This window comes from Sardina pilchardus, chromosome 4 (genome assembly GCF_963854185.1).
Source record: "Sardina pilchardus chromosome 4, fSarPil1.1, whole genome shotgun sequence".
Taxonomy (NCBI): domain Eukaryota; kingdom Metazoa; phylum Chordata; class Actinopteri; order Clupeiformes; family Clupeidae; genus Sardina; species Sardina pilchardus.
The window spans coordinates 7,937,900-7,951,083 of NC_084997.1; the positions used below are offsets into that span (position 1 = coordinate 7,937,900).

At 43.6% G+C, this 13,184-nt stretch overlaps 1 protein-coding gene across 1 annotated transcript; it reads left to right on the forward strand.

Annotated features, from left to right (window-relative positions):
- Positions 1-4,458: 4,458 nt before the first annotated feature.
- abcb11a (ATP-binding cassette, sub-family B (MDR/TAP), member 11a) lies at positions 4,459-13,042 on the forward strand. The gene is made up of 20 exons (XM_062533974.1): positions 4,459-4,614; positions 4,725-4,899; positions 5,066-5,179; positions 5,308-5,418; positions 5,507-5,632; positions 5,734-5,937; positions 6,101-6,271; positions 6,496-6,691; positions 6,790-6,865; positions 7,252-7,363; positions 7,447-7,614; positions 7,848-7,952; positions 8,171-8,332; positions 8,580-8,783; positions 9,223-9,464; positions 9,588-9,744; positions 10,529-10,726; positions 11,155-11,361; positions 11,574-11,720; positions 12,195-13,042. Exons 1-20 carry the CDS (start codon positions 4,484-4,486, stop codon positions 12,393-12,395), a joined length of 3,207 nt encoding a protein of 1,068 aa, XP_062389958.1. The 5' UTR covers positions 4,459-4,483; the 3' UTR covers positions 12,396-13,042.
- The last annotated feature ends 142 nt before the right edge of the window (positions 13,043-13,184 follow it).

Sequence of the window (13,184 nt, forward strand, 5' to 3'; positions counted from 1 at the left end):
GAGAATAGAACATCAGCTCCACCAACAAGTGATCAGTGTAAAACAGTCTTGTCTGTGTTCTTAGTGTCAATGGATGGTCAACACAGTAGATGCTTAGCAGGGGAACTGGGCCACATGGGACGTACAGTAGAGTTGGAGCATGGAATTGAGATAGTCAGGTGCAGATAGTAAGTGTCCTATTGGCCAGAGTGGGAGATTTGAAATTAATTCTGGCTGCTTTAGGAAGCCAATGAGGAGTGACTAACAGCGGAGTTACATATCTTTAGCCGATTAAAGACAAGATGTTCTGCATCTGAGGTCTCACTCAAGCACACAAGCAGGTCGGCCTAACAATGCATTGCAATTTTCCAAATTGGAAAGAACTATGGCCTGCACAAGAATTTGTGTGGCATGATGTGTCAGATAAGGGCTGATTTCTCTCATGTTTGTACAATTGCTTAAAGAATGTCAACAAAAGACTTTTTATTCTCTGGGGTTAAGCTTACGTCACTGGAAATACCAAAACAGCAATACGGGAGCAACACTTCAGGGTGATGGTATGTTTCTCCCCTTGGGCACAGTGTAGGCCTGGTGCATTTGAATGCGCCTTAGTGAGCACAACAGCCTGATTGTAGCTATCATTATCAGTGATAATCAGCGATATACAGAACATTTCATTACTGTACAAACAGACCAGGTTTGAGTATCAGGATACAACATGGCGCATCCCATGTATTTCCTGTTTAGATAGATCAGTATTCACAGGTGAGTAATTTGATTGAGAATTTGAGAAATTGAGAATATTTCTTTAATACTGCACATTTTTCACACTAACCTGACCACAGTATTAGTTTGTTACGTTTAGTTTTTTATGAGCTTTGAGAGAAATAATCCACTCAGTCCAGTGAAAATATATGGCAGGCTGTCCACTTTATTCATTTAGGACAGTCATTTTCTGATGAGTAAATTGATTTCAAAGAGATAACATATCACGTGGTCTGCAGTCATTTTTACATAAATAACCCCTAGTTGGTGGAGCCCATCCACAACTGCCCCAGAGAGTGTACCTTCACCTTCACCTTCACCAGTTTTACACTGAAGAAGGCGTAGCATTGACTCTTATCAGCCTAATAGAGGGTGAGATAGTGGAGGGAGTGCACAGGTTCAGAGATTGTTGTTTCCTGTGGACAAACTGCTCTGTCACTGATACTGACCAAACAGCAACTGAAGGACGCACAAGCAGACGACTTAAACAGGTACAGTGTGCTTCTCTCGGAATGTTTATTAATTTGTAAACATGTATGTGTGTATTTATAGCTTTTTGCAATTGATTTGAAACAAGACTACATACTTTAATGGATTGTATGGCACATGGTAGTTGCCAAGCAGTAAGACCTTTCATGAACATGGTTAAATAACAGTATTTGAGAAAATATCTTGTTACAATTCCAGAATTTATATTATGATAATATCTTCTTAAATCTGATCTGTATGCAATTAAACTTCAAACTATTCAAAACACTGCAATTCCACCTTTTTTCCCCTTGATATGAAGATGTACAATATCTAATTTGAATAGTTTGATTGATGTTTTTTTTATGTAGTCACTTCTCTGAAGTCTAATCAATTTTGCTATCAGATTACAAGATTGCAGCTCAGTAATGTTGGACATGGTCCAATAGTTCAAACTGTTATTGTTCAATAGTTCAAACTCCCAGCTCATTGTTTGAACAAAAATGTGTTGTTCCAGTACTGTGGCATTTCTCTGGTGTAGTTCCATATTGAAGAATGAGGTGTACTGAACACAAATTGAAGCTGGAATATCTGGAGACACTGATTTACCCCAATTGACTTCTAGTCGCAGCAATTAAGGCCTTCACAGTAGCACAGGCTAATCATAGTTTAAGAGTAAACACGATGATTTTAAAACTAATATCTAACTAAGAAGATTTTAAAACTAACTTCTAAGGACAAATTGTGCTTTTCATCTAGGTTTGATTAATTGTAAACAATAGGCTACTTGTAACAATTTACGTTGTGCCCAGCCATACAAACAATTGAAAGGTGCAGTTATCTTATACAAGTTTGATTCTATTTCATCAGTCATGAATACATTTACAAATATATTCCTTTTTCACTTTAATCTCTTAATGTTAATAAATATGGCATATCAATAGATCAGTTCAAAAATGCCTTCAGATGTGACTTCCCTATTGAAATATTATTCAAAGGGGATACCGGGAAGTTGCTAAATGCAAAAAAAAAAAAAAATGGCCTGGTGGACCATCCAGCAGGTCATGCAAGTCATGCTGAACCAAAGCATATAAACACAAATAATGCAAAACTCAAATAGTTTCAAAATTGTCCCAAGTCTTCTGAATTGACATTTGCATATTGTATGCAAAACTGGCTTGTCACTTGATTTAATTGTTTTTTTGTTGTTGTTTGTTTGTTTTTTATGTTGTTGTGTTTTCTTTCATTCACAGGTTTCACAATGGGGTATGTACAGTACAGTTAATTATTTTTCATATTAAACATACAGTATGTTGAACCCACATGTGAATATAGAATGAATTGTGTCACCCAAGACCAACTACAGGGTTTCATTTTTTATTTCCAGGAAAGAGAAGGAGAAGAAAGAGGAGAACATTTTAGGAGTCGGATTTTTTCAACTGGTAACAATATTTATTTATTTATTTTTTAAACACATATTCACTCTGACAAATGACTAACTGTAGTATTTGTGGCTGTATGGGATTTGGTTTGGTGCTGATATGTCAAACTCTACTTGTACAATCAACAATTCCAAATTGGTAAAACTCAAGGATGACGTTTAGCATTTCTAACACAACAAGATTGTTTGCACTGTGGCAGGCTCGCATGCAATGCATTTTCGGATGCTTCATGATTACACTACAAGCCTACAGCATGATTCCAGTGAGTCTAAACCCAGTGGCGTCTCTTCTAGTTCCGGTTTGCCACCTGCCAGGATACCGTGATGATGGTGGTGGGGGGTGTGTGTGCGCTGATCCACGGCGCTGCTTCGCCCCTCATGTTGCTGGTCTACGGCATGATGACCGACACGTTTGTGTCCTACGAGCTGGAGATGCAGATGCTGAAAGACCCCAACAAGACGTGCATCAACAGCACCATTGCCTGGGTCAATGGGTCAATATATCAGACAGCTGAGAACACTACTGTTCTCTGTGGGTATGTACAGTCATTTCCCAACTATTAGCCATTAGCACATTGATTTTGCAACATTTCTTCAGCTATGAGGTGAATACACAGGGACAGTTAATATGGTATTCATATGGGTTTTTTTAACACCTTGCTTAAAACACTGTCCTACAGCTTATACACAATGTGGCTAATGCACAGGAAATTACTGTAATGTGTCTTACTATCAGATGGGTTGTGTCTTTGGATGGAAAAATAAACATTTCTGATCATATGTTTAGGTCACATCACAATTGTTTATCTTTCAGTTTTGAATGCCAGTTAACCAATTACGTTGTTTTTACACAGGGTGGACATTGAATCTAACATGACACTTTTTGCATATTACTTTGTTGGTATTGGAGTGGGCGTCCTTATTGTCAGTTATTTTCAAGTAAGTGACCAAACTACGACTCCATTGCTGTGATGACTGATTCTGCTAAAGACATTTATGGTCAATAATATCCATATTCTGAGATAGCAAGTCTTTGTTCAGGGTAGATCTTATTAACCTTTGATTGCAGATTGCCCTCTGGGTTTCTGCAGCCGCAAGACAGATTCAAAGAATAAGGAGGACTTATTTCCGTAAAATCATGCGGATGGAAATCGGTTGGTTTGACTGCAATTCTGTAGGAGAATTAAACACAAGGATATCTGAGTAAGTCCTACAGAGCTCTCTGTCTATGTGGTTGGGTTAACTGATTATGTGCTTTGGCAAAATGATGAGATGGGTACATTTTGTAATAATCTTGCAATTATGCTGAAACCCCTAGTAATCTTGACATGCATTCAATTACATAATTCAATCTGTTTTGTACTGCTCACAATATGTTTTTTTCTTTTCCCGTGTTCCAGTGACATCAATAAAATCAACAATGCCATTGCAGACCAGGTGTCCATCTTTATTGAGAGGATCTCCACCTTCATCTTTGGCTTCGCCGTGGGTTTCATAGGTGGTTGGAAGCTGACACTTGTGGTCATTTCAGTGAGTCCACTCGTTGGCCTGGGAGCTGGACTGATGGCAATGGTAAGCTTGAACAAAACTTACAGTGAATTGCATTTTATGTGGCTAGACTTATCAGTGACACCATCACTCACCCAGACCGTTATATGTAGTAAAGCAATTATCCTCAGAGGTGACTCAACGTGAGATGAGAAATCATTGCCCCAGGGCTCTGCCTCACTCACTCACAGTTCATGTTGAAACTGCTGAAAACAGTTGGCCCTGTTGTGATTTCAACAGCTTGAGTTGATGGGTATTTGCATGTTTTGACTGTGTTTTGGTATGAAGGCTGTAGCCAGGCTAACAGGCAGGGAGCTGAAAGCCTACGCCAAAGCAGGAGCTGTGGCAGACGAGGTGCTCTACTCCATACGGACCGTCGCAGCCTTCGGAGGGGAAGAGAAGGAAGCTGACAGGTGCTGTGCTAAATCCACGCTAAACTATCTGTGTTCAGGTCCTGACATACGCAAACATTCCTGTATGGCATTTGACCACAAAGCATCATGGGTAGCATCTGTTTTCTCAGGTATGACCGGAACCTTGAGGAGGCACAAACGTGGGGGGTGAAGAAGGGCACCATCATAGGTGTATTCCAGGGTTACCTCTGGTGCATAATCTTCCTCTGCTATGCCCTGGCCTTCTGGTACGGCTCCAAGTTAGTCATCGACACCAAAGAACTATCACCTGGTGACCTCATCCAGGTGTGTTGAAAACACTGTTTTTGTACCTTTTGGGCATTTTTGTTGAGCAACTTCAAGATCCGCTGTACGTGTGCAGCGGCACACAGTGACGCTCCCGTATGCTGCATGGCTGATGGACATGCGTCATATGCCCAGTGCAGTGCAAACATATCTCGTGTCTCCACAGGTGTTCTTTGGCATCCTGATGGCTGCTATGAATCTGGGTCTGGCATCGCCTTGCCTGGAGGCTTTTGCATCGGGGCGGGCTGCAGCCAAAAGCATATTTGACACCATCGACAGGGTGAGGGCCACAGTCACAGACAGACAGCCTGCGGGATGTATTTGTCAGTGCTGTCAGGAAATCAATGAGCCCCTGTAAATGATTTATCACCTTCACAATGGCACCCAACCTCTCCCTTTTCTCCCCAGGAGCCAGAGATCGATTGTCTCTCGGAGGAAGGGCACAAATTAGAGCAGGTTAAAGGAGACATTGAATTCCACAACGTTGACTTCAATTACCCCTCGCGACCAGATGTGAAGGTGCGTTTGGTTTGTTTTTAAATAACTTCCCTTGCATGTTGCCCTTTTAAAAGCTTGTTTAAAGCAAAGCTGCTTTTCTGCTGTTTAGATCCTAAATGACTTGAGCATGGTGATAAAAGCAGGGGAGACCACAGCTTTTGTCGGCCCCAGCGGTTCAGGAAAAAGCACCACAGTCCAGCTCTTTCAGAGATTTTACAACCCTCTGAAAGGAATGGTAATACCTTCATATCATCGTATAGATATCTACTCTGTTGTAAAAATCTGTTGCATCGATTCTGAGACATTTGAGTAAAGGAGGTTCATGTCCACCTGTAGGTGACCCTGGATGGCCATGATATCAGGAGCCTGAACATCCCGTGGCTGCGGTCTCTGATCGGCATCGTGGAGCAGGAACCGGTGCTCTTTGCCACCACCATCGCGGATAACATTCGCTACGGGAGGCCTGGGATCACCATGGAGGACATCATCCGGGCCACCAAACAGGCCAATGCATATAACTTCATCATGGAGCTCCCTCAGGTACACAACCACTGCTGAAGCATACCTTACCTCAGATGGACGCAATGTACTGAAATAGAAGATATATTGCAACATAATGATGACAGAATCCATATTTAAATACATGCAGTTAAGGTAGCACATGTAGTTAATAACTGGCCATATTTTGTCTATGCGGATCCAGAAATTTGAGACTCTGGTGGGCGAGGGTGGTGGACAGATGAGTGGAGGTCAGAAGCAGAGGATCGCCATCGCTCGAGCTCTGATCAGGAACCCCCGCATCCTGCTCCTGGACATGGCCACTTCTGCCCTGGACAATGAGAGCGAAGCTGTGGTGCAAGAGGCTCTGGACAAGGTGGGTTTAGCATATTAGCATAGCATTCCCATATGTTCAGCTACGACTGCACCTGGCCCACCATTATGTCTTGGACATTGCCCACACAAACAAAATGAACAATGGGCAAAAGAATTATTCAAATATTTCAATCATATTTCAATGATTGAACTCCAACATATCACACAGGTTCTAGTACTCTGTGATCTGTGGCAACAATGCACTCTCCTGAATGTTGCTTTCAGGCCCGCATGGGTAGAACCACCATCACCATTGCTCATCGGCTCTCAACCATCCGTAACGCTGATGTGATCGTCGGCTTTGAGCACGGGCGTGCCGTGGAGCGAGGCGTTCATGCCGACCTCATGGAGAGGAAGGGCGTGTACTTCACCCTGGTCACCCTGCAGAACCAGGGACAGGAGCCGGTCACTGTGAGGAACCGTGAGTTAGAACATCAGCACAGACACTGGACTCAGAACAGAGGGCAGGCGTCCTCTGTGCGTTTTTCATGTCTTGAGGTAATGAATTTGTGATTTCAGCATCTGAAAGTGAGGGAGCAGAGGTAGCTCTTGGGAGGCAGAGGACCCTTAGTAGAGGAAGCTATGCCAGTTCAAGGTAATGCACTGTGCCCATAAACAGTGAACAGTAAACAGAATTCTTGTTATTTATGGGTTTCTTCAGGTCCCTTTCCACAGGTGGGTTAATCAAGCACCATGCAGTCTGCCTTCATAATCAAGGTGCTTGATTTTATACACCTGTGGAAAGGGACCGGATGAAACCCATGAATACAAATCTTGATATCACCAGAATATGTCATGACATAAACATACACTAGGATATACTGTATCTATATCACAATTTGGTTTATATGAAACAGTAAGAAGTTTGCTTCTTATTTTGCTGAAGGGATCTTATGAAGGATCTAAATAGCTGCTCTACTTTTGACAACTAAATATGGAGCACTGATTTAATACAGTAAGTCCTTTTCTTGCCTTTTGAAGGAGATCTCTGCGCTTGCGATCACGGTCTCAGCGGTCAGAGGACTATATCCCTGATGCCATATCTGGTCAACTCCGGATTGACAAAGACAGAGACATCCCGGACATCCCCGAGGTGAACTTAAGTCTCTCTTTTTTCAGTCACACTGTATTACTCATGTCTCCAGTGTGAGACTTCATATCCGTCTGAATCTGCAGACAGATGAGGACGCTGACTCAAAGGAACGTGTTGAACCGGCACCGATAGCTCGCATCCTGAGGTACAACCGCACGGAGTGGCCCTACCTGCTGATGGGCTCTCTCGGAGCGGCCATTAATGGCTCCGTCAACCCCATCTATGCTCTGCTCTTCAGCCAGATCCTAGGGGTGAGGAATGGTGTGGTGTTTCAATACAACTAACTATAATAGAGATTGATTTGTTGATTTGAATTGACTCATTGAATTGATTCACTGATTTGAATTGGTTCATTGAAAATATGAGTAGTTCTACATTCTGTGACTCAGTTTTCCCTAGGCAACTGTCTGTGTCTGTGGCAAAACAATTGAATGTACATGGTGTTCTAACATCTCGTATCTTGTCTTGTCCTGTTGATGTGAAGACGTTTGGCATCACTGACCTGGTTGAACAGAGGAAGCAGATTCATGGAATATGTGTGCTGTTTGTCATTGTGGCAGTGATAAGCTTCATCTCACAGTTTTTACAGGTGAGTTTCCATCAACCAGCTATCAACCAGCTCAAATAAGTCTCGGTGACAACACCAGACACTAAAAATACACTCAATATGCCATCAAGGTACAGTAAATATAATATTGAGAACCACCATTTGGTTGAGAAGTGCGAATCTAAAACACCCTCAAGTCCTTTGCCCACTGTCAGTGCACTTGAATCATTCAGAGGTTGCTTATGTGATCTGTTGGGAAGGGTTACTCCTTTGCCAAGTCTGGAGAGCGGCTGACGCGCAGGCTGAGGAAGATGGGCTTCCAAGCTATCCTGAAGCAGGACATTGGCTGGTTTGACGACCGGAAGAACAGCCCCGGGGCACTGACCACTAGACTGGCCACTGATGCCTCCATGGTGCAAGGGGTAAGTGGACGTGCTCAGCCAGTGAGTCATGAAGGGTGGCAGTGGCGTCTTCAGTGCGGCAGACCATTTGGGTCATTGGGTCATTTTGTCCATGTGGAATTTTGGTGTCGAGTGACTCAGCTTTTGCTTACTTAAGTGAGGAAAAGACTTGACGATAAGTAGACAGGCGGACTTAAACATATTGGGGTGAACCGCAGTTCAAGACATTTCTCCAGCTCCTCTGACCTCTCTGGTGTTGTCCATGCAGGCGACGGGATCACAGATCGGCATGGTCGTGAACTCGCTCACCAACATCGGCGCGTCCATCATCATTGCCTTCTACTTCAGCTGGAAGCTGAGCCTGGTGGTCATCTGTTTCCTGCCTTTCATCGGCCTGTCTGGACTCTTCCAGGCCAAGATGCTCACGGGCTTTGCTAACGAAGACAAGAAGGCCATGGAGGATGCAGGACAGGTGTGCTTGCAGTACCGAGTGGTTTTGCATTTAGTTTTAAAGATGCAGTATGCCAATGTCATCCACTTTCGGTCAAATTTAGTGTACTGCTCTTTCACAGACCCCTCACTGTCCGCTCAATGTGTGCAGTTTAGACTCTGGTGTATGCACATGAAAAGCTTTGTAAATGAAAAACATAGTGGCTTGTACAATCAACACATGGCATCAGGAGTTCAATTTAATAGACTCTGTAGTTATGATATCAACAACATGTCACCAGAATCATATATACTGTACCTGTGATGTAATGTGAGCATGACAACATCCTACCTGTCATTTGCCTATTTTTTTTTCTACTAACCTTGACCACGATTCATCAGTCTAACCTAGAGACGTTTGCTCTATATGAGATCCCACCCCTTGTGAAGCGCAGACGGTGAATGAATCTGTGTCCTTGCAGGTGTCCAGTGAGGCGATGGCCAACATCAGGACCATCGCAGGCCTGGCCAAGGAGGGTCAGTTTGTGGAGCAGTATGAGCAGCAGCTGGAGGCCCCGTACACGGCCGCCAAGAAGAAGGCCCACGTGTACGGCGTGTGCTTCGCCTTTGCCCAGTGTGTCATCTTCATGGCGTACGCAGCCTCCTTCAGATACGGAGGCTACCTGGTCAGCAACGAAGGGCTTCATTACATGATGGTGTTCAGGTTGGTTTATTTGAAAGAGAAAAAAACTGATATCATGCTTTTGACTGTGCTGAGCTCAGTTTTAGTGCTGAAATCCTGAAACCCATACAAAGTTAATGTGTGTGTGTGTGTGTGTGTGTTTAGAGTTGTTGCAGCAGTTGTGACCTGTGGAACTGCATTGGGGAAAGCGTCCTCTTTCACCCCAGACTACGCCAAAGCAAAGATTGCCGCTGCCCAGCTCTTCACCCTCTTTGACAGAGTCCCAAAGATCAGCGCAAACCCTGCAGAGGGGCAGACTTGGGTGAGAGAGAAAGACAGCAACATAGAGAGCATCCTCTCAGTTATTAGTTCTTTTTTAAAGCAACATTAAAGAGTTTTTCGTACCTTAACATAATGTTTCCAAAATCATTTCAGCGGTTCATCAACTCATAACAGGGTGAACAGCACTTCTGCATTCACTTCGCGGCCCTCTATCGGCTATAATCGCACTACTTTACCAGATCGGGTAGCGTAGCTGTGGTTCGATGAAATGAGATCTAAGAAACCACAAATTTGACTTGTTTTGATGTCGCAATACATCATACTGTCATAAAATCATGCAACATGCTCTACCTTGTCTGTGGACATCGTTATTTGATGGATAAACAAATAGCGTGCGTGCAACAGAGGAAAAGTGCTTTAGTGTTGCTTTAAATATTCACCCAATATAAGAACGTGTCTGTGGTCAGGGATGCGCATTGATTCCAACATATAAGATACTGGGTGAACATTCTTTTTTTTCAGTCTATTGTTTTGGGCCTTTTGCCTTTATTTACAACAGAGGAAGCAGACAGTGAAGGGTGACAGGAAGTAAGTGGAAGAGAGAGATGAGGTGGGGTCGGGAAACAACTGCAGGTCCGATTTGAACCTGGTTACATGGTATGGATGCTGTAGTCTGTTGCGCTCTCAGAGAAGCAAGATTATGCAAGGAACCTTACATTTCTCCCCCTACAAAATAAATTGCAAGTATTGAGTTCTGATTAAGCTTGAATGAGTATTACAAATTTAAGGTATAAGTCCATACTCCACCCTTCTCCACATGGCAGGATGATTTCAAAGGAGAAGTGGAGTTTGTGGACTGCAAGTTCACGTATCCGAGCCGGCCGGACGTCCAGGTGCTGAGGGGGCTGGAGGTGGCTGTGAAGCCCGGCGAGACGCTGGCCTTCGTGGGCAGCAGCGGCTGTGGCAAGAGCACCAGCGTGCAGCTGCTGGAGAGATTCTACGACCCTGACGAGGGAAAAGTGGTACGAGATGCAACCCCTTTGATCTCCTGTGGCAGATAAGCAAATTACATTATTGCTGTACTATTCGTTGTCGTGAGTTTTCCTAACAGTTGTTCTTGCTTTGATCACCTAACTCCCTGGGCAAGGCATAATATTTACATAGTTTTAAACGGTTCTACTTCTCTGAAGGCAGACTTCAAAGAGAAGCTGGGTTAAGTGGTATTTGGAGTTTTGGAGCATTAAAAAGGAAAAATATGCACACGCATGCAAAACATTTACTAAATCGGAGAAAAAGTGTTTCAAAACAAAAAATTCCACATTTACACTTCTGCTGACTTCTTGTGCTCATCCTGAGGTGAATTGACATCTCAGTTTGCTCTCTGTGACACATCTGTGCATACTGTACTTTCCACACACGAGTAATCTGCTGGCCTTTGCCTTGTGTCCAGCTCATAGATGGGCGGCCGTCGCGTGGGATCTGTGTGCCTTTCCTGAGGGCTCAGATTGGCATCGTGTCCCAGGAGCCCGTTCTGTTCGACTGCAGCATCGCCGAGAACATCGCCTACGGAGACAACGCGCGCACAGTCAGCATGGAGGAGATCGTGGACGCGGCCAAAAAGGCTTTCCTCCACGATTATGTGATGACACTGCCAAAAGTGAGTTGCTCAGATCATACCGTTATGGATACACTTCACAGATTAGACCTTCAAAGGAGGTTTTGAGTTTTACATGAAATTGTTTGATCACAAAGAGAGTGACAGCCTCAAGAAGTCATGCCTGTAAAATAACTTGTCTAGCCAAAATCAAAGTCCCTCAGAGGGTCAGAGTGTTTTGCTGGCTGATGGTTGTGACTGTGTCCCTCATACAGACATATGAGACCCAGGTTGGGGCCCAGGGCTCCCAGCTGAGCCGCGGACAGAAGCAGCGCATCGCCATCGCCAGAGCCATCGTCAGGAACCCCAAGATCCTGCTGCTGGACGAGGCCACCTCTGCCCTGGACACAGAGAGCGAGAAGGTAGAGTTGAGCATATACACATATGCACATGCGCACACACACACACACACACACATATTCACTCACAGGTATGTAAAGACAGGTAAGTAAAGACAGGTTGCACAACTCAGCAAGTGAATACTTGCTGTGTTGTGCCTGAGCTTCTAAACCAGTGTGTTTGAATATTTCTGACGTTAAAGTAAGTGGCACCTTTCCAGCAAGGCCTCATTAACTTGTCATGCTGACATTGCACAATAGTCTCCAAGATGTACATTCCACATACAGTATTCTCTCTGTTTATGTTTATGTTCACTTCGATTCTTTCACCCAGAGCAACTTAGAACATAGAATAGCAAAACTACAAACCGCATACTGTATGCTGTACTCTACCTACTCATCCCACATCTCCAGAATAGTAAGTACGAGTGCAAGCAGCACTCCTCTCTTGCTCTCCTCAGAGATTTTGACAGACGTTTCTTCGTCTTCCTCCCACAGACGGTGCAGGCTGCGCTCGATGTGGCCAGGCGAGGCCGGACCTGCATCGTCATCGCCCACAGGCTGTCCACCATCCAGTCGGCAGACATCATCGCGGTCATGTCCCAGGGGCTGGTCATTGAGAAAGGCACGCACACGGAACTGATGGCCAAAAAGGCGGCGTACTACAAACTAGTCACCACAGGAGCACCCATCAGCTAAGACACCTGAGGATTGCGTTTGTTTTCAAATCTGCCATCTCTGCAATCTGTTGATAAAGCTGTTGTTTACTGTATATATATTTTTTGGGTTGAATGAAGACATAGATAAAGTATTTATTAGAAAAATGTATTTATTTTCTCGGAATCAGATGTACTGTGTATATTTTATTTTACTCAGTAGTAGTAGTAGTAGTGGTAGGTAATCAGCATTACAAATCATCAGCCTTCTGGCACTTATAAAGGATAGATGCATTACTAATAACTTTACTGTAAGCCTACACAATGACCTTTGGACCTGAGTTTTACCTCATGTTAGGGTCGTCATCACAGCACTCATCTCATCCACTAGAGAGTGCTCTTCACAAAGCATGCACTTACATCAGGGGTAATACCTATGTGAGCAAAAACAGCATTCTTTATTGAAAAGTAATACTGTACTGTAGTTGTATGTTTGCAATGCACAGTTGTAATTTGTGTGATGGTAAAATTGTTTTGTCAAATAATACAATTTTATTTAAAAATTGATATTGTGATTGTTAGTGCAGTGCCTCATAAAAATTCTCGGCTCAACAAAATGAAGACATACCGTTTTAAAGGCATTATAAAAAATGGAAACAGGAAACAGATATGTTGTATGTGTTAATAAAACATGCCACATTGATAACATTTGCTTTGTACAGCTGATATTTACATTAATTGCACCACCTAAACACCGGCGAAGACCTTGATATACCACAAGCTACTGTATACCGTCTCTGGACTCGACTGCCTCAAACCATCTGTTGCCATG

What these genes read in the sequence shown, in the direction of transcription:
- abcb11a (XM_062533974.1), top strand. Translation starts at nt 4,484, where the DNA reads ATGAAGGCTGTAGCCAGGCTAACAGGCAGGGAGCTGAAAGCCTACGCC. An exon ending in GCCGGTCACTGTGAGGAACC is followed by an intron (nt 6,692 to 6,789) that starts GTGAGTTAGAAC and finishes TTGTGATTTCAG; the next exon opens with CATCTGAAAGTGAGGGAGCA. An exon ending in TCTTCAGCCAGATCCTAGGG is followed by an intron (nt 7,615 to 7,847) that starts GTGAGGAATGGT and finishes GTTGATGTGAAG; the next exon opens with ACGTTTGGCATCACTGACCT.